The sequence below is a fragment of the Aspergillus bombycis genome, assembly GCF_001792695.1.
Source record: "Aspergillus bombycis strain NRRL26010 chromosome Unknown contig00064, whole genome shotgun sequence".
In the NCBI taxonomy this organism is placed as follows: Eukaryota; Fungi; Ascomycota; class Eurotiomycetes; order Eurotiales; family Aspergillaceae; genus Aspergillus; species Aspergillus bombycis.
In genome coordinates this window covers 140,265-160,278 of record NW_019170066.1, presented here as the reverse complement: position 1 = coordinate 160,278, position 20,014 = coordinate 140,265, and the positions used below count along the sequence as shown (strand labels likewise).

At 50.8% G+C, this 20,014-nt stretch overlaps 7 protein-coding genes across 7 annotated transcripts; 3 read left to right on the top strand and 4 right to left on the bottom strand.

Annotated features, from left to right (window-relative positions):
• Window positions 1-469: 469 nt before the first annotated feature.
• On the bottom strand, window positions 470-3,755 carry ABOM_007607 (HMG-CoA reductase; the record flags this gene model as incomplete). Its single annotated transcript, XM_022534736.1, has 5 exons — window positions 470-746; window positions 832-1,487; window positions 1,550-2,808; window positions 3,123-3,342; window positions 3,438-3,755. The coding sequence occupies 5 exons, from the start codon at window positions 3,753-3,755 to the stop codon at window positions 470-472; spliced, it is 2,730 nt and encodes a 909-aa protein (XP_022387541.1).
• A 762-nt stretch (window positions 3,756-4,517) lies between these two features.
• ABOM_007606 (putative cytochrome P450 monooxygenase) lies at window positions 4,518-6,019 on the bottom strand (the record flags this gene model as incomplete). Its single annotated transcript, XM_022534735.1, has 3 exons — window positions 4,518-4,616; window positions 4,675-5,691; window positions 5,744-6,019. The coding sequence occupies 3 exons, from the start codon at window positions 6,017-6,019 to the stop codon at window positions 4,518-4,520; spliced, it is 1,392 nt and encodes a 463-aa protein (XP_022387540.1).
• An 855-nt stretch (window positions 6,020-6,874) lies between these two features.
• On the top strand, window positions 6,875-9,278 carry ABOM_007605 (transcription factor domain-containing protein; the record flags this gene model as incomplete). Its single annotated transcript, XM_022534734.1, has 7 exons — window positions 6,875-6,951; window positions 7,009-7,137; window positions 7,198-7,421; window positions 7,477-7,985; window positions 8,045-8,330; window positions 8,384-8,755; window positions 8,812-9,278. The coding sequence occupies 7 exons, from the start codon at window positions 6,875-6,877 to the stop codon at window positions 9,276-9,278; spliced, it is 2,064 nt and encodes a 687-aa protein (XP_022387539.1).
• A 325-nt stretch (window positions 9,279-9,603) lies between these two features.
• Window positions 9,604-10,962, bottom strand: ABOM_007604 (uncharacterized protein; the record flags this gene model as incomplete). The annotated part of the gene is made up of 1 exon (XM_022534733.1): window positions 9,604-10,962. The coding sequence occupies one exon, from the start codon at window positions 10,960-10,962 to the stop codon at window positions 9,604-9,606; it is 1,359 nt and encodes a 452-aa protein (XP_022387538.1).
• A 3,716-nt stretch (window positions 10,963-14,678) lies between these two features.
• On the top strand, window positions 14,679-15,779 carry ABOM_007603 (putative 3-hydroxyacyl-CoA dehydrogenase; the record flags this gene model as incomplete). Its single annotated transcript, XM_022534732.1, has 3 exons — window positions 14,679-14,793; window positions 14,850-15,184; window positions 15,240-15,779. 3 exons carry the CDS (start codon window positions 14,679-14,681, stop codon window positions 15,777-15,779), a joined length of 990 nt encoding a protein of 329 aa, XP_022387545.1.
• Window positions 15,780-16,507: 728 nt separating this feature from the next.
• Window positions 16,508-17,536, top strand: ABOM_007602 (SDR family oxidoreductase; the record flags this gene model as incomplete). The annotated part of the gene is made up of 1 exon (XM_022534731.1): window positions 16,508-17,536. The coding sequence occupies one exon, from the start codon at window positions 16,508-16,510 to the stop codon at window positions 17,534-17,536; it is 1,029 nt and encodes a 342-aa protein (XP_022387544.1).
• Window positions 17,537-19,212: 1,676 nt separating this feature from the next.
• On the bottom strand, window positions 19,213-19,895 carry ABOM_007601 (GNAT family N-acetyltransferase; the record flags this gene model as incomplete). The annotated part of the gene is made up of 2 exons (XM_022534730.1): window positions 19,213-19,439; window positions 19,499-19,895. 2 exons carry the CDS (start codon window positions 19,893-19,895, stop codon window positions 19,213-19,215), a joined length of 624 nt encoding a protein of 207 aa, XP_022387543.1.
• Window positions 19,896-20,014: the final 119 nt, after the last annotated feature.

Genomic DNA, 20,014 nt, shown 5'->3' with positions numbered 1-20,014 from the left:
CGGGACAGAGATAACGACAGCGGGACATGCCATGGAACCCTCCATCATTTTAGTCGCTCTGGTCTCCGACTGGTTGTCGCGAGCCCACATCCACTGTCTTGCTTCGCATTCCTGCCGATTGCGTCCTTCCCCGCGGTCACGTGTCGGGCCGATGATCAACGGCGGCGGAAGTGCCGGCCCGAAGTCCCCGACGTGTGCATCATTGCAGTGTCATCTATTCTCTTTTGTCCTTGTGTTCGAATATCTCCCTGCCTTCAAAAATACTCTTGGTGAAATTCGGTATTATCATGCAAAACATGCTAGGTATATTGTGTGTATATTCCAATGCTCACTTTTTTGATTTTTCTTCTTTTCAGATAGATAAATTTATTATACTGTCCTGAGTATGGTTCTAAGCTCCTATCTTCAACATTTTGTACATGTATTCTCAAGAGAAAACCCTACGATTGCTGAAATATAATGGGCTATTTCACCCCGATGACGGTGCACTCCGATTATGCTGCATATGGGCATTGACCAAGTGACCGGCCGCCAGCGCGGAGCAGGTACTCAGTTCTCCTGCCAGCACGGCCGCGGCGATGATTCGGGCCAAGCGGCGGGCATTCGCACCGGGGTCAGTGGGATGAGCGCCGCGGACTCCCAGCAAGTCCAACATGGCTCCCTGGGCTTCGAGGATGGTGCCTCCGCCGATGGTTCCAACCTCCATCGAGGGCATGGAGACAGCGATGTGCAGGTTGCCGTCGATCCTAGAACATTCCATGTTGGTATAATTGATACCATATCGAGGGGAAGCAGAGGGACAACAAGAAGTGGGGGGATGGGGGGACCTACTTCTTCATCGTCGTGATACAGCTGCTGCTCTCCACATTCTGGGCGGGGTCCTGTCCGGTAGCCAAGAACACGGCCTGAACCAGGTTGGATGCATGCGCGTTGAATCCACCCATACTACCGGCCATAGCGCTACCCACCAGGTTCTTAGCCGTATTGAGCTCAACCAGCGCATCGACTTCGGTCTTTAGAACCTTCCGGACGGTGTCGGCGGGAATAGTAGCTTCAGCGATGATTGACTTGCCGCGACCACTGATCCAGTTGATAGCAGCGGGTTTCTTGTCGGCGCAAAAGTTACCGGACAGCGTAATAGTGTTCATATCGGGGAACCCGTGGGCGATCATCGCCTGCAAAGCCTTCTCCACGCCTTTGGAGATCATGTTCATACCCATGGCGTCGCCGGTCGTGGTGCGGAACCGGATATAGAGGTAGGTGCCAGCCTGGGCGACGATCAGAGTCTGCAGACGGGCGAAGCAGCTGGTGGCATTGAAAGCATCGGTGAGGACCTGATGGCCGACGGGGGACTCAACCCAGCGCTGAGCTTCGGCGCACGCTTCGCTGATGGGAATCCCAGGCAGGGGCCTCGTGTCATCCCATCGCCCTTGAGAATCGTCACGGCGCCGCCACCGGCGTTGATCGCCTTGCATCCCCGGCTGGCGCTGGCGACCAGTACACCCTCAGTCGTGGCCATTGGGATGAAATACGCCTGGCCGTCGATCACCATGGGTCCGGCGAGACCCAAGGGTAGGGGCAGGTATCCGATCACGTTCTCGCAGCAGGCACCGTGCACCAGCTCGTAGTTGTAGTTACGGTAGGGGAGCAGCGAGTTCTTGATACCGCCGCTGAGGTCCTGAGTTGAAGGCGTTCGTGACACGGCGGTCCGGCGGATGCGAACCGCACGGGTGAATGCCTCTAGCCTAGTTGTTGCTGTGCTTGAGGATCCTGTTGAGGTACTGCTCTCTAAGGTCTTCTCTAAGCTGTAACCAGGGATCTTGCCACGGAGACATAGATCAGCCAGCTCGTCGTCCGTCAGAGATTCCGTCTGTTTCGCTCTGAACAGAGCGTCGATTTCCTCAAAGCTGCGAGAAGGGGGCATAGGGGCAGATGTACTAGGGACTGGTGCGGGCGACGAAGAGAGTGCAGGTGCCGTAAATTGTTTCAGTGCGTCAGGAGAAATATGCCAGCGGGCGGCGTGAATCAGATGGTTGTTGAGGTAAAGACTGAGGACCAAAGCGCCCATGAGACCGAGTCGACCAAGGGGTGTTTCTAGTCCGGCCAGCACGCCGTCAAATCCAGGATGTCTCCCAGCAGACGCACTCAATCCAGAAGATTCCATGATATATCGGATCGGCGGCAATACCGTGACCCGTGTCTCAACTCCGCCGGCACGAGCAGCCAAATAGATATCGTTCAGGCCGTTGGCAGCCGCTTTAAGTGGGCTGACGGTGGTTGGAGTCAAAGTGGCATTGGTCATGAAACTTCCCGTCATGCGGTAAAAGAATGATGACAGCTGGAGTACGTTGAAGAGCACGAAGCCGCTGACCATAATCAGCTTCCACCGAGCCACGCTGGTCCGGTTGACCTTATACCCGAAGATCCGCGGCCCACGTTGCTCATCTGCCAGGTCTAGGGTGTCGGGGTTCCGGATCCGGGTCACCTCCAGTTTGACGCAGAGAATGGTGGTGTAGAAGGTGAAAAGAAGGATGGCGTCGAAGAGCACCATCCATGCAGCCAAAAAGCAGAACTGGCCGAATCGTTCCCGTGGCCGGAGGACCGCTCCCAATGCGAGAGCCACGATCTCAAGAAGATACGACCGGATAATGGACCACCCTTCTCTGTTGATCGCGAATAATATGGCGTTAGGAATCATATGGTGCTGCTGCGACCCACGCTGTAGTTCCTTCGATGCGTAGAGAACAGCACGGGTAAAGTGGATCGGCTTCTCAAATCCCACGGCCAAAACCAAGAAGGGAATCCCTTCTGAGAGTAGAGACATGTCGACTGGTACGCCGCAGGCTGTCGTTACCCCTAGTCCGAACACGAAGGCAAACGCCCCGGAAAGCAGCACGGAGCTGCCAGCCAGAAACGCGAGCCGAGGTGACGCATTGCTCGGAAGAGAGACACTAGGGTCATATTCAAAGCGAGGTAGCCTAAACTGATGATGACCAAATCGACAGTCTCGGCATGTTTGGCTCGGTGAAGGAACGAGAGCCATGAGCCTCCCAGCCAGCGGGCCAGCGAAAGCCTGCCCTCTTCGTGAGGAGACCTGATCGCCCAGCTATGATCCTTCTTACCCGAGGCAACGAATTCCACCACCTCTAGAAAATCGCTCAATTTGGTGTACGGAACTTGGTACGCCAGTGAGAATTCATTGGAGATTGAGGTGAAGAAGTTGGAGGTTGGCGTGATCGTCTCCGCATCCACAGACTTGGACAGTGTGCTCAGTAAGACAGGGCTGCTATCGGCAGAGGCACCGGGGAAGGTAAGGGTGACAAGAGCCCAGTGGTGATCAACCTGGTTAGAGAGCAAGCGAGAGCAACGCGGTCACAGTCAGCGCGCAAGTAAGCCTTGGGGATCGAAGGAACTAAAAAGAAATGCTTCTATCATACTTGGCCATCTTTAGTCGTCTTAGACAGGTCATCTACCTGCCATCTCCACGAGCTTGTCTCGCTAATCCGAAGGCTTCGGCTGCCCCAGAGCAATGACTCGACGTTCAAAGAGGCTGCGTCAGTCTTGGAACCAAAACCTAGGTTGGCAGCACGAAAGGTGCCTTCCAAAACATGGAGATAAGTGGATGTGGCGATCAGAGAAGTGACCAGCAAGGTATGAATGGGATGTCGACACACTTGGCTGACCACTGCACGTAATCCCTTGGTGACCCGGTACTGCACCCAGCCAGACTTTGGCGTCACGGGAGCCGATGCCATTGTTATGGTATCTTTTAATCATGGACAAGGGAGCCAGGGGAAGGAGGAGAGAGTCGGAGTGTGAGAGGGGAGGAGGGGGGAAGAAAAATTGGGTTGACCCCAAGGGAACAAAGAAGTCCCGTATTACCCAAATTTCCATATGACGACCAGCGAATACCATGAATAGATACGCCAGGGTATGTAAGTCAAAGGAATAAGCACTAGCTATTGGAAGGCCCGCGCCATGCCCAGAACGGGAGGATCCGCTCCGATAATGAGGCTGTTATTAGAGTATCGGGATGCCCTAATGGATGGTGTATCCGATGACTAATATTATGATTATGGTCTTGCAACCTGATGGTTAATAAAGGGAAAGACCATGGAGGTGGCTGTATCAAGAGATTTCCCACTCATCACACAATCTTTTGGCTTGCTTACAAAAATAATGCCCCAATGTCTGTCTGGCGGCATTGCTGGAGCTGCTAGTGCACAGCCACAACGAGAACTCTTCGATGGCCGGTCGACGTTGTCCGAAGAACTGGAAGCCATCCTTCTAGCGGTGACAGTGCAGTGGTCGAAACAGGAAATTTGGACTTGTGCGTAGCTCCTACGCTCCCTAATGCTTTAATTTTAGGTGGCGTCTTATCCGGCCATCGCAAAGGAGAAATTGTGTATCGGGGAATCCGAATGTCTCATTGCTATCTATCTTTATCAAGTATGAATTTCCAATCAACCAAAAGGGTATCTACAGTATGCTATGTTATTATATAGTGATTTCACGACTCAGCGATTCCGTGGGGTACAATAGGTCATCAAGGCTGGCAAGCCCTGGTCAGACCTATCACCGAGAATCAGTCCTTCGCCAGGACGTATGAGCTGCAACTATCATGTGAGTCAGTCAAATGCACTATTCGCAACAGAAAAAAAAAAAAAAACCCACGTCGAACTTTAGGAGCAGTAAAGCAACAGTCTTTTTCAACTCCAGCCAGGCGACCCGAGCCTTCGGAGAAGTATTGATGCTGGTGCTGAACGGTAGTAAGTTTTGGCTCATGGCCCATCGTTGTCGCGGGTCAGCACAGAGCCATCGTGCCGGCCGATAATTATGGACGTCCTCTCCATAAATACCAGGATCGCCTCGTAAGGCTTCGGAATGAAGTTCCATCATGGTTCCCGGAGGAATGTAGTACCCTGCAACGATAGCGCCTTCGGGGGGTGTTACGACCTCATGGCTGTAGCTCAAGCTAGGCAGCTGGCGCATTGATTCCTTGATAACAGCATCAAGGAAACGGAGTTTACCTAGTTCCTGCCATTGAGGAGGGTCCGAGAGTAGGCCCTTGTTGAACGCCGTGTCTATATCAGACCGAAGTCTCGCCATGACGTTGTCGTGGTTTAACAAGGAGGAAAACGTTGAGATAAAAGCCATAGCAATATTGGCATATGTGCCGTCCGCATTGCCGCAGCTTTGGGGAAGGCCGAGCCTGGAGCTGATTGCACGATCATCCGTAGCCCTAAACGATCGACTGCCGTTGATCCCTCCCTGAGCTTTCTGGTGGATAAAGGAAATGCCACGGCGCCTTTTTAATCTAGCGGTCGGGCTTCTTAGGAGCGCATATTCGATCATTGGAAACGTTAACCACTTGGTTGGGCAGTTATACCAGTGGCAGCCTGCCCCCTGAGCGTTGGAAGGTATATCTTGTGTGACCGATTCCTCCAGGATCAGACGATGAATGAAGTCAGTGGCAAAGCCCTGAAGAATGGTCGTTAAGTGCACCACGGGCTGTTGTCTGAGAGATGTCATCAAATTGTTGGCTGCCTGATCAACGATGCCTTCATATCGCATTGCCGATTCTAGACACCTCCGTCGAGTGGTCTTGCTCAGTAGATTGCTTTCAACATCGGTCGACCTCGCGGATGGGCCTTGGGCGAATACGGTACTATTTCCAGGCTCAAATGTTGACTACACAATCGATCAGTACATAGATACCACGGTGACGCGTCATAAACGGTACCCTTTCACTCGGCCGACCATTATAGACCGGGAAGATCGCTGTAGGGTCGGAAACGCTGATAGAACGAGGCCCTAAACGGACGACTTTGCCGTATTTCTTATGAAGGCCAGCTACACTACAGCCATAGTTGCCTGTATTGCGGGCGTATGTCCTCCACAAGTCAGATAGACCAGTGGACAGAGGACCAGGAACGGTGCTTAAGCGGGTGTAGTTGCAAAGCGCACGCACAAAGGCGAATAACCCCAAGATTAAGATTGTAATTACACACACAACCATTGCCGATGCTCGACTAAAACACTGTGCATCTTTCTAAAAATCCTGTAGAAACGGCCGAGTTTTGCTGTTGTTCAAATTTGCCAGTCGCACGCCCAACCGTTGCCAAATTGTCCCCTATTTCTTGGGCCGTGATATTCCGAAGGCAACCCGAAGGAAGAAAAATAGCCGGAAATTGGCAGTGGCCTTGTGGTTCACTCCGACGGTCCCCAATTATTATCCACCGACATTTTATTTTTATCTGTGGAATCAGGGTTGTTCGCTTTCCAGTTCTTGACTAATCGCTCTCACCTTACTATTTGTTCAAGTAATGGATTGCAGGAAACGTGGTGCCCCATCGGGCCGATGTGCTGCATTGACGGGACCACCCAACGCTTAAATGTGGGGAAAGCAGAGAGGGGAAAAAGAGTTGAGAACTGATAGCCATCCTGATAACAGCGATAATTAGTCAAGCCTCAGGGGCTTGACTCTTTGGGTCCCACAACCGGCTCGTATCCGCTCACTTTTGCTAGTTATCATGGCACGCGACCGTACTCCGTACACACCACACCGTCTGCAGTCCTGCTAGCGGGAATGAATCTCTTCTGCACGAGACGACAAAAGGTCAATATACTGTCAAAGTCCAATCGGAATCTGTGGGGAGTATAGTTGCATGTCCGTGCGTTCATTCATCGTGGACCCACAACATCAGCATCAATTCCGCCGGCAGGAAGACCACCGGTCCCCAAGAACAGCGTGTGCGTGGATCGGCACCACAACTGAAATTAGGAACCAAAATTGACTGGCGCGGTACCTGTAGTCGGTGTTTATTGACTCATCTCCCACCAAGGGCGTGCGACATGTTCATTTGCCTGTCAAATGGCGCAGGGAAAGGACCGAAGTGGTTTGCAACATCGTTCGGAAGACCGCTCCAATGCGAGACGGTCCATCGTAGCGTAGGTGACGGGCGGGTACGTTACTGTAGGGTCACGATGACTAACGGTTGACCATAGGTGTAATCGATGCCGAAACAGAAAGACCCGATGTGCTGGCAATCCACCGTATCCATGTGCTGCATGCGAGGACGCCGGCCAAGTGTGTGTCTACTCCGAAGCTGAGAAACGCGTTTCCATTCCCGAAAGGTACTGCACATGACTCAGAGGGCACATCAGCTGAGGCCACCTGACTGACTCGATATCAAGTTACTATCGTCAACTCCAATCTCAAGCGCGAGCTCAACTTCAGGCCCAGGCCCAGACCCAGGCCAATGCATCCCGTTCACAGGACAGCCGCCAGTCTTCACTGTTCACCACTGCTAGCCCTGCCCAATCCACTCCGTACCCAAATACCGAGGTGCCTCTTGACCGCGATGACTGGTGGTATCAGGGCACCGATCACCTATTCCTGAACCGGTCCGGGGAACACCGTGCGTGATCTTCAGTTATATATGCTCTGTCATGATCTTCGCTAACATTTGGTAGAATTTGTTGGTGCATCATCAGCTACCCATTTGGCGAAACGGTTGAATCCAACTTCAACTAATCTAGCGTGGGACGTCCGTCCGCTATATGATGATCCTTCATCACTGCGTCGGTCGATGACACGGGCCCTTCCTCAACTACCACCCTTTGAATTTGCCAAGCGGTTGTTCTGGGTCCAGTATGCCTACATTGGAACGATATTCTCCCTCATTCACCCGCAGGACTTTGAGGAACGACTGCAGATTGTATACAACCAACCGCCCGACTTCTCCAACCGAGAATTATGCCTAGTTTACTGCCAAGCTCTGCTCGTCATAGCCTTTGGTCTCATGTACTCGGTAAACCAATGGTCCGGAGATGATGGCCCTCCGGGGTTCAAGTACTTCAAACATGCCTTGCGCTTTTTACCCGATATCCATGAAGAAGGTTCCATATTCTTTGTGGAGGTCCTATGCTATGTAGCGTATTATATGCAGAATCTCAACCGGCGAGACGCTGCCTTCCTCTATGTAGGTCTGGCATACCCTTTAGATGCTATTGAAGCTGCTAACGTGGTAAATGTGTCTAGATTGGCCTTGCCCTCCGCATGGCAATCTCATTAGGTCTTCATCAGGAGGTTTCGGACCCAGCGATTAGTGAAGAAGACCGAAACCGTCGGCGCCGAGCTTGGTGGTCTGTGTACAGTCTGGATCGATTATTGTCCGTCAAGTCGGGAAATCCGATCACCATACAAGATGAAGATATCGGGACTACATGGCCGATTCCAGCTGAAGCTTCCCCCACTGTTCCATGGCCATCAGTTGTGCTTACGTATTATACCCAGCTGTCCAGGATTTTAGGCAGAATTGGGGAAGGTGAGAAATCCCCTGATCCTACTAAGGAACTCTCCGGCTAACGGTGAAGCTAGAAATTTATCGTAAGAAGCCTCGATCCGGCTCAAACTTATTAGCATCCGTCCAAAGTATAACGAATGATTTGTCTGAATGGCTGCGACGGATACCCGACCGGCTGCGCATTGATTTTTCGGCCTTGGATACTCATATCAACCGCGAGCTGGTGTCGATCTTCTTACACTTTTACTCTTGTGTGAACATGACAGCCAGACCCCTGGTATTCTACGTGATCCAGCGGCGATTGGATGCCGAAGCGCGAGGTTCTGCTACAGAAGACTGGAAGGATGGTCTGTCTCAAAATACGGTAGCTGTGATCGACAGCTGCATAACAGCAGCCCGGGCTACCACGGTGATTATGGATGCCGCTGCGAAGCACAATTTGGTCGGTGAGTAGACCCTATTCCGCTTGGGATTTTCAAAAGCTGATGGTGCTGCCCCAAAGCCACGTACGGATATCTGGACGGGGAGTATATCTTCTCTGCTGCCCTCCTTCTGGTGATGGTGAATGCTGCGTTCCCACATAACGAAACAAATTCCCGAGCGATGGAAACGGCACTGAATCTGCTTCGCGGCATGGCAGACCGTGGAAATACGTACCTCGGCTCGCGTCATTCACTGTTACTTGAACTGCAGTCCGCCATTGGTCCGAATCGTACGAGAAGAGAGGACGCCGTGCTTGAGGTCCCTGTCACTCCAAATAGTACGCAGAGGCCAACACCATCCACGAACGTGGTTGATGAGCATCCTCCGGCGCTGTCACCGTGGCCATTGCAACAAGATCTACCAACGATGCGGGACATTACTTTCAACTTTGACATCAACGATGACCCGGGACTGTGGGAAGAAGTTCTACATCAGATCGATATTGATATGGATACCGACTGGATTGAGAACACGCTAAGAAAGTGATGATGTTGGACTTCAGTCTCCAGTCATCAGGGCATGCAAATCATAGCTCTGTGATTATGGACATTGGACCGGAGGTGGACATGACCTCATGAACCTTGTGGTGTACTGTGTCCAGCTTGTAATCATGTCTACAACAGCTCGTTTCTTGGATTTCATACCCTTTGACTTACAGCTACCACAGGAAGCGCCTCGATAATTACTGAAGCCTGAATGAATCTTATCAGATGTTCCTATCAGTTCATTATGTACTGTGCACAGACGTCCAAGCCATAACCGACACCCTCCCAACGCCAAAGTGATGCAAACGCTCACCGGAATTCATCATTCAGTTCTGGCGGCTATTCGCCCGAAAGGAGACCTTAGCCACAACATCATTGAGGCATTTGGCAGGGTTTGCTGGCATTCCCTCCGTCCTCCACGCAATATACCCATCTGGTCGCAGGAGCGATGCGCCAGTGGCGGATACTCCCAGTGCCTCTTGGAAGCTACCTTCGCCAGCAAATTGAACATCTCTTCCGATGCAAACATGCTTCAACGAAACCAATGATCTGAGATCTGCCTGAGCCACCACGTCCCCCCACTCTGCCGACTCAGAGACTAGTGCCCATGAGTCCCCACCCACCACATCTAAGATTGAAAAGGGGTTGCCACCTTGAGTGACCCAGAAATGTGGCACATGGGTACCCGGCTGGCCAGCCCATTCGTCTGGCTTCAGCGCTCGCGGGAGGTTATTGCTGACTCCAATGAAGCCCTTCGATAGATACAGTTGTCCAAACTCCATCGCATTATCATCGAGCTTTTTACCGGTGGGCGTGGCCTTGTCGAGGTGGACTTTGTAATCGGCTCGGGCAAATATTTGATCATGGCGAAGGAGGGCCACGGGACGCCGTTCTGCATCGTATGTGTCTAAAAGTTCGGGCGATGACTTGCCCAATAGAACGGCAGCGAGTTTCCAGGCGAGGTTATCAACATCGTGGATTCCTGTGTTTGCTCCATATCCTCCTCGGTTCGGTGGCAGCGTGTGTGCCGCATCACCGGCGAGAAAAACACGCCCTGACTGGAAGGTGTCTGCGACAAGAGCTGCTAAGTCCCAGCGACCGGTCGTAATTATGTCAATCGGTATGTCCGATCTACCGATGGCTTGGTTGATCGCCGAACGAAGGGTGGGCTCATCACGCTCAACGTCATCGTGAAACATCAACACCCACCGGCCGTCATTGTAGGTCGTCATAAACGCTTTGAGATCCGGCTGATCAATATTAAATTGGTGCACTCCCTGCATATACGGCTCCAAGGGAGCACGGAACAGGACACTGCGTATGGTCTGCATATGACCGCGCCCATTCCGTGGGATCTGGAGTAGCTCGCGAACTGTGCTGCGATTGCCGTCTGCGGCGATGAGATACGAGCCTCCGATTTGTGTCTCCTTGCCCTGAGAATCGACCACTATTGCAGTGACACCATTTGCGTTCTGCTCCACGTCTACTACCCTATGTTGTCGCCGGATGTCCGTACCTCTTTCGACGGCTGCCGCTTGGAGGATAGCTTCTAATTGATCCTGTGGCAAGGCCGCTCCGCGGGACGGCGAATATTGTTTCTTCGGAGCAGGTGCTTCTTGGTTTGATTTTTTATCGGAGCTGCCTGTGTCTGACCAGGACGTGCTTTCAAACCATTTGCCTGTCATGCTCTCGACTCTCGCTCTCATCAGATTGAAGTCTTTGGGGACTTCTGGGATTTGATCTGCGATGCCGAGCCGGCGATAGATTTCTACGTCCGCGACGTAAAGCCAATTGCACGTGGGTGCTTCGAGATGCCTGCATGTTTCTCTAGGACAATGGTAGGTACCCTCTGTTTGGATAGACACAGAGCGGCCGAGAGCCCGACGAGGTTGGCCCCAACAATAATGACGGGTTGGTGAACCGAAGGAGACTTCATGATGTGGAATGAAATTAAGCAGAATAAGTCTTTAGATTGAAGCGAGCAACGAGTTATGTCCAGATGATGAGATCTTCATTCAAGTTGTGTTGTAGATTACATTCCACGAGGAGGCTGTTTTCATGTTCTTATACGTTGTGTGGTAGGAGAGGCTCGGGCCCGGGACGCATGCTGTCTTCACCAAATTGCCTTGAGTTCGGACCCGAACATACACCCGAGCTCGGACTTCGGACGATCATCAGTTTTTGATTTTCTTAATACCCCAACAAATATATATGTTCCTCCCAACTCACATCCAAGAACCTAGGGTACTGTAGAGATAATGTTCATAAGTCTCACTGTCCCCGTTGCTTCGTTGGGATAGGTACATCGGATAGGATTGATGTTGAGTGGCCTGTCGTAGGTCGATAGACGGGTCGTCGTAGCTGTTTTGTGGCAGCATGTGCATTACGAGCATTGCCTACCGAGCTATATCTGGCATATACGAACGCTTCAATACTGGGACTATGACCTGATTCTTAGTCCTGGTGGTGAAGCAAACTGGTTTTTTCACCATCATGAGTTGACTTGTTCCGCTTTCGGAAGACAGTGACAAGGAACCCGAACTGCCGATGCTTCTATGGGTATTCGAGAAGGATGTTTTGAGGCCCGTTTGACAGGATTTACTATGTCTCGACTGATTGATATATAAAGGGCGCCCCAAAATTTAATTTAGGCAAGATCACCTTGTGTGTAAAGTGTCAACGAGAGATGCTGCACGTTGTGCCACCAATCTAATGCTACAATACGATATCCTTGAAGTATTTCTATGCTGATTGTAAAGGCCTATAGCTACCGCTCGGTTTAAAGCGCTGTCTCCTAGTCAGATGCCGTGGACCAGTGTGTCGAGAAAATCAATGCTAATTCAATCTCATTGGCCGAGCTGTGAATGAATGCCTGTAAGAGACATTCTCTACCATTGGGTCTGGCATCGTGCATTGGATCCATATCCGGGCCGCTCGTTTCAGAAGCGAGTTATGTTAAGAGAATAGTGGTCGAGGGGTGAGGGTTCACCTCTTGAATGGCTGTAGGAAGCTAAATATCGCAAGATAGGGTCGATTGAGTAGGCTCGCTGGGCGAACACGAATAGGCACACTAGGAGTCTCCGAGCATAGAGGGCCTGGGATAGACTACTCATCTAGGAGCAAAGGGAAAATTGGACACGACCAGGCTGGGGTTCATTCGGAAGGCGTATCAGGCCACTCACCCATCCTGAGACGAAAAGGCGGCTGCCTTGGCCAAACTCATCCCGTACAAATTACCAAACCAAGTATAGAAACTGCTCAGCACCAAGGAGTGCACTAAAGAATATGCGGGTTGCTGATTGGTGTATGGTGTTATTTCCGCGATCCGTTTGTCGTGGCAGAGCTGCAGCAGACACTAGTTGGGTCCCGAGCGGAGCAATGCTGTGCGCAGTGCGCCCATGCATAGGCACCCTTTGAGCCTACTGGGAATGCCCGGGATTAAAGACACGACTGGGAACATTAATCAACTGATGGGATTTCACGCGAGCAGGAACTTGTACCCGCTTTTAGTATCAAGCTAGATTGGTCCAAGTACCTTTCTGCTTGAGACGATGTCGCTTCAAAGTAATCATAGGGTCGTATAGAAGTGGAACCGGTGGAGACCCACGAGAGAAGTGGGCAATCGAAGGGTCGATTGAATTCCATCAGAACGCTTTTGTTGTAATGGGAATGTCTACAATGGCTCGCTTTTGACTTCTGTCGAATTGCTCGACGCTGACCACGAAGGATTAACGACAGTTCACATAGATACATAGTCATAGCGGAGCACCCTGCTCCGTAATAATTATTGTTTCCTTGTACACACGGCTGAGGTACTTACAGTACTTTCCGGACAAGACCCCTAGCCTCCTGCCGGAATTGCTGGCTCAGCCAAAAGTCTCGGCGTACCAATCTCGGCACAGTTTACCAGGGTAACTTATGCGGACAGAAAGGGCAGGCCTGAGCTGATTGTTAAGGATAATGCCGCTTGCATCATCGCCATGCGTGTTTCGCTCCAGAAGCTGTCGCGTCACTGCAATTGACCAGCCATGGCGAAAGTTAAAAGCAATGTTTCTCCCAGCCGTGGTAGCACCGTTTCTCTTGTGCGGGAGTGAGAGAATAGGCCGAACTTTACAGCCCGCGATGGAAGCACCGAAGCAGCCCGTGCAGGCCACCATACTTCAACATCTCAGCCATATCGATCATCGCACAGATGGGGACGTCCGCGCACCGACCTGTATGGCTCAGCCCCAACCGGTACTTACATTAGTGGCTGCCAATTTCTGTTATAGAGTTGGAGAGCAGTGCTATAGGCAAACAACGGGGAATTCGGAGGTTGATCCTTGACCAGTTGTGGTTACCGAGGGAATTAGCGGGCCCGCGGATGTCGGAATGGCTGCAGCGATTGGTGTTGGTGGCCTTGGCGGATCAGACGTCAACCCCGTCGTTGAAGGTTGAAAGGAGGGAATAATGTCAACTTCTATTTTGATTGGCTGTTTCTCTCGCGCAATCTAAAACCCCTGGGGAGCTGCTTTGGTACGGACACTAATGGCCTGCACCGGGATGGTTGCATTGAGCCATTCGCCGGTATGCCATTCCAATGACGGCAATGGCTTTCTGCTCAGGTCTTGTCAGGCCTTGTCTTGTTGGTGGCTTGGGAAGTTGACGGAAGTACAAGGCAGAAAAGTTAATAAATGTGAGCGGAATATGGAAAGTATGGCGATCAGTAAGGATGTGATGGTGTATTGAAGGCGACATCGTGTGGACTGTGGAGGGGGTTTCGCCTGGTCCAGTGATCCAGGCAACCCCAACCAGTATTGGCCTCAGGTTCCGATAATGGACTGTACCACCCTCATTCTGTTGTTTTTTTTTTCCCTTCTTCTTTTTCTAAAACAAACCAACATTCCACTTGATCCTCTGCCTCCAATTCAATTCCAATTCGACAATCATGCATCCACCCTCACTTCCCAACTATCTCCAGATATCGCTCTCTCACCCCCCGCATTATGCCGATCCACTGATCCACAGTGGGTGGAAGCGATAGTGACAGGCGGGGAAGAACGATGAGGGTGGAGTGCTTCCCACCGTCCGTCCAACAATGTTACGGCACCAGATTTAGAATACCCAGCTACTCGTCCGATGCAGACTCCACCAAGACCCAGGGATCGAGAACCTCGCGTTGATTGCCTTACTATACACTATCGACCCTGATTGGCTTTGAGATGCCTGGATATGTGTGGACAAGAGGCGTTATCGGAAGGACGCAAGTGTCTGCTCACCCGGCATAAAAGACCCGCTGATGTCCCCGGAAGTTCGATATTCATATCTTTCCAACCTCTAATTCATTCTCCATTGTTTCTAGCCTTACCTTGCCTATTTTTTATTTTAGGAAACAGTCTGCCTTCGACACCAGCCCTACATAATGATTGCCCCTTCAGAGCCCGTCCCATCCTCCAACTCTGCTGCAGCCCTAACCCAATTCTTTCCCGGTGCGGACTTCAAGGATGCTTTCGATGAGAAGGTGATCTTGATTGTGGGTAGGTAATTCCCTTTGAGCTCCACTAGGTGCCCAACCTAACCTTCTTTGCGATAGGTGGTGCCAATGGCATTGGAGCTAGCCTTGTTGAGCTCTGTTGCCAAAGCGGCGCTCATGTCTGCATTGGCGATATCGATATCGCCCGAGGAGAGGCCCTAAGCAAGAAATGTCGGGACAAGTGGCCTGTCTACTGGGACCCTGCCCTTCCACCCAAGCCTCCCCGAACCTCCTTCTACACCGCCGACATCACCGATTACCAGGCTGTTGTCTCCCTCTTTGACCGTGCATTCAAGACCTACAAGCGTATTGATCATGTGGTTGTCACAGCGGGCAGCATGGAGGCGGGCAACAATTGGTTTGACCAAAAGTTGAGTCTGGAGTCGGTGCAAGAGGTAAGTCCTTGCCTAGACATGCTCATAAGAGGGTAGTGTTCTGAGCTTTCACCAGCCTCCTTCTATGAAGGATATCGACGTCAACCTCATCGGTTCTCTCTATGTCACCCGTATTGCGAGTGTCTACCTCCGCCATAACCGTGGACCAGGAGTGGATCGATCCATTCTGTTGTTCTCCTGCGCTGCTGGCTTCAAGGAGACACCTGGCGTGTCTATCTATCAGGCCTCCAAGCACGGTGTGCAAGGCCTCATGCGCTCTCTTCGCCCCTATTTCCCATCGCCATACAAACACAACCTCCGTATCAATACCATCTGCCCCTGGATGACGGAGACCCGCACTATCCTTACAAAAACAGTGCACGACCGCTGGACAAAGGAAGGCTTGCCCGTGAGCACCCCTCAGGAGGTAGCTCTCGTTTCTGCTGGCGTGTTGGCCAACGACTCTCTGAATGGGACATCCATGTACGTGGAAGGGGGTCGTGCGTGGGAGATCGAAGCCAATATCGATCGCTTAGAGCCGGAGTGGCTGGGAGAGGAACCGTCCAAAACGCTGGCGTTGGGGCAGAAGGTTCTGAATGACGCATGGGCTGCGTAGAGAATTTACCATACTGAACAAGTTGCATGTTTGGTCATGGATGTGTTACCAATTGATACCCATTAACGACCACGAGAATGACTGGGCTATTCTAATGGAAAAGTTAAAGAACGTTGTAAAGTCCTATGATGCAAAGCTGTTCGACATTGCAATTTTTAATCCACCATTTCTGAATTTTCGCTGCTAAACTAAGGTCACAAGTGTGTCCAAGCAGGACAGATTATGTAGTACAATTTTCAGCAAAACTGGGCCGTGAAGCCGCCAACACATCTCATGAGTCTGGGTTTATGGCCCAGTTTCGTCCCGTTGCATTCACCTGAAGCAACCGACTCTTGCTCAATATGTAGCAACTGCCATGTTATTATGGCATTAGAGTTTTGCGCAATACCCGCTTTTTGAACCACGGGCACGAATGGATATCTTCCTGTGGTATCCTGCACCTTGCTGCTCTTTCTTGGCGCTCACCACAAAACAAGCAATGGAGCTGAATACCCAAAATGAAGGCTCAATTCAGGAAGTACATAAAGCGGTGTCCAAGAATGCCTTGATGGTTGCTCAAGGGCATGATGTCACATCAGCATTATAGAGGGATGTTTAATTCGTTTCGTGAACCTCTGAGCATCTATATAAACAGGTGGAAGCGATAAGGAAGTGGAGTTGAAACCTCAATCCATTGGACCCGAACAACCACATCCCCACTGTTATACTCAGCACCCTGCTGTGGAATCATGGCCAGTGAAACTGTCTTAATTACAGGTGCATCAGGCTTCATCGCCACCCATATCGTCGAATCGTTCCTGCGTGCCGGTTACAATGTCCGCGGCACAGCTCGATCCGAAAAAACGGCCAACAAGGTCCGCCATACCTTCCAGGAGTATAAAGACAAGTTGAGCTTTGCCATTGTGCCTGATGTCGTTGCTGCGAAAGCCTTCGATGAGGCCATCGAAGGAGTCATTGGTATCATTCACACCGCGGCGCCCTTCCAAACGGAAGTTGAGAACAAAGAACGAGATCTGATGCGACCTGCCATCGATGGAACGATCAACCTTTTGGATTCTATTAAGAGAAATGGCCCTCAGGTCCGCCGAGTCATCCATACGTCTTCTTTTGCCGATATAATGGATATGTCAAAAGTAGACCGGCCAGGCCACGTATACACGGAGGCAGACTGGAATCCGATGACATATGCAGAAGCCATAAATGAAAGTACTCCTGACATGTTATCTTACTGCTCAGGAAAGACTATGGCGGAGCATGCAGCGTGGGATTTCATGGCCACAGAGAGCCCTCCATTTGACCTGGTCACTATCTGCCCGCCGTACGTGTTTGGTCCGGTCAAGAACGCTACAGCAAGCCTGGTTAACCTGAACACTTCGTCTATGGATATATATCGCCTCATGTCACCCATGTCAAAGCCAAGCCACGCTATGCCACCAACTTCCGTGTGGGCATGGGCGGATGTACGTGACGTTGCTGAAGCGCATCTAAAAGCCTTTGAGATCCCCGAGGCCGGAGGACAGCGATTCTTGGTTTCTGGAGGCAAATACAGCTATCAGCTAATAGCTGATATTCTCCGACATAGGGTGGCGGAAGTGAGAGATCGCGTTCCATTGGGTAAACCACGATCCGGACTACACGATGTCTATGGCACCGATGCATCCAAGTCAGAGAATGTGTTAGGGCTGAGGTATCGTCCCTTAGAAGACTCGATAGTCGATGCGGCAAGGTCCCTTCTAAAGCTGGAGCAGGCGAATTGACATTGTACTTCATTATTGTTAGTTACGCTTATAGTATTTCCTTATCCACCAACAGGGTTTATTGATTTTCGGTACGCTCTGGAGGTCCTGTAGATGCAAGGCTTGATCTATAGGGGCCGTGAAGCAATTACCAATTCAGCGAGTAAGACATTGAATTCTACACGTAGAAATACCCGCTTACCTGTCCATGGCGATCTTCTGGAGAGCGGATGCAATTATTACTCGGGATCGCACTTCGAACGGTCGCCACTACCGACATTACAATCTATCCCGAATCTAAAGCGCCTCGCCTTCCATACTCTATATCTCGCATACAACAATCAGAGGATGGCCGAACTGAGGCTTAGTCTGGGGCTTGACTGCGGCATAGGGATGTGCTGATATCACATAATGTGGTGGAGTCTCAACCTCCAAAATGAATGCAATATGGATCCCTGGAAACTGGTTCAGATCAACTACCGAGATGGATTCGACATGTATGTTTGCACATGTCGACCGCACCAAAGCCGCTGCGCCTGCGGTCGGCATGTACCGGATGCCAATGCGGCCAAGGTAAGGAGCGCGACCGACCGACCGGATTTAAATGGCAGAGCATAACAGTGCTGCATTGACAGGTACGCTGTCTGCAGGACGGACTCACTTGCGAATGTCGGGTGTCGATGGTGGACAAAAGACCGGAGATCATCCCCCAGACACGACTTCTCTTCCCCAATGAACGACGTCGCACTCCTCTCTGCATTATTCCCCACTCTCCGGCGTCCTCTCCGCGGATAACTCAGCGGCCCTTTTCACCATAAGCGACTGTCGCGCTGAAGTATCTGAAATTCCTTCTCAAGGTGAGAGTTGAAGGATGTTAGAGTATCTTCCATTGTTGTTGGATAGAGTGGACCGTCGCTTAGCTATGTATCTTGGAAGGTAATGGCCGTACTGCATGGGGTGGAACACTGTGAAAAGGTTCACGAGTCAATGAGTCCCTCAGGATCCACCAAGGATATGGATGCATTCTAAATTCGGATCCAATGGGACAGCCAAAGCCCGTATTGGTAACCAACGGATCTTTCGACGACCACCAAGGCATTGAGCTTCATGTATAGGATTTCCACACTGTCTAGTACGTCTAAACCCCTGATGGTCTAGTTGGATATGACGTCTGACTGTAATGGTATTCATAACTTTGTAATCAGAAGGTCGCTGGCTCGATTCCGGCTCGGGGGACGACAAATTTTTTGGCCGGGTAGTGTAGTTGGTTCGAATCTCACAGTTACCAAACCTATGTTTAGGACCACACTGGAGGCGACATTGACTAGATATATACGCCCAGAACTAGAAAAAGGTTTAGGGGATTGGAGCATAGTTTCTTTATATCTTTCCCCTTCCCTGTCTCTGTACTAAGTGCCCTAGATGCTTTCTACCGATTTTTTCATCACCGTGATTGACATTTATTTCTACTAACGCAGAACGATTTATGTCCTTGAGTGGCGTTCTTTGTTTCTCTAGTTAGAGATACATTCAACATTGTCGTATATATGACAACTTCATGGCATTCCATCACAATCACTGGTCTATTCAGTCGTGACTCGTAACATAGATTAGAGCAGTGGCTATCTGACGGCAATAAATGTCTCTATGATAGTACAATATAAGACAAGATGATAGATGTATTGATAAATGCAAATCTAAGCCTTCGCCGGCCGAACCATGTAAATCTGCACAAATCCCTCCGTGATCTGATTTGATCCCACAACCTGGAATCCCTTCTTTTCATACAAGGGCTTGCCGGCCATAGTCGCTGTTAGGAAAGTGGGCTTACGCTCGATATCAGCCTCCTCCAGTCCCCAGCCCAAAAGCTGACTGCCTATGCCCCGACCACCATAGTTTGGGTGAGTCGCAAGCATATCAAGTGCTGTTTGTTATTGATACTTAGTATATCTACAACGGAGACTTTGGGGTAAAGGTACATACACAAATGGGGGGTCGATCCCATAAACTCCTTCTCTTTCTCATCTATCGCCTTGAAATGCTTCTCACACAGTGCCGTATCACCACTTCTCGGCCACGCCACTTTCTTTTCCTTCTCTACATTCTCACCCGGCGGGGGCAACTCAGTAGAAGGAAGCTTCCACTGTGCAAATCCAACAACATCACCGGTTGTCGTATCGACCGCCTTAATGAGCACCGAGCCAGTGGGATTCACATATTGGCCAGTACTGATGCGGTTGAATTTGGCGGCGAGCCAATCCCGGACATCCGGTGTAGGAGGGAGGATGCGACGGTCAAAGTCGGTGTTGAATGCGGCGAAGAAAATGTCAGCTAGGACTGCTCCATCATCGGAGGCAGTTGTCAGGATTTCAATTGGCATTTTTGGTATTACCTCTGTTGGTGAACATCGAGGGAGCGCAATCTAGAAGATTTTCACCGTCCGTACGTCATTTGAGTCAAAGTGGGTCGCCCGCTTTGTTGCCTAGTTCAAAAGAATGG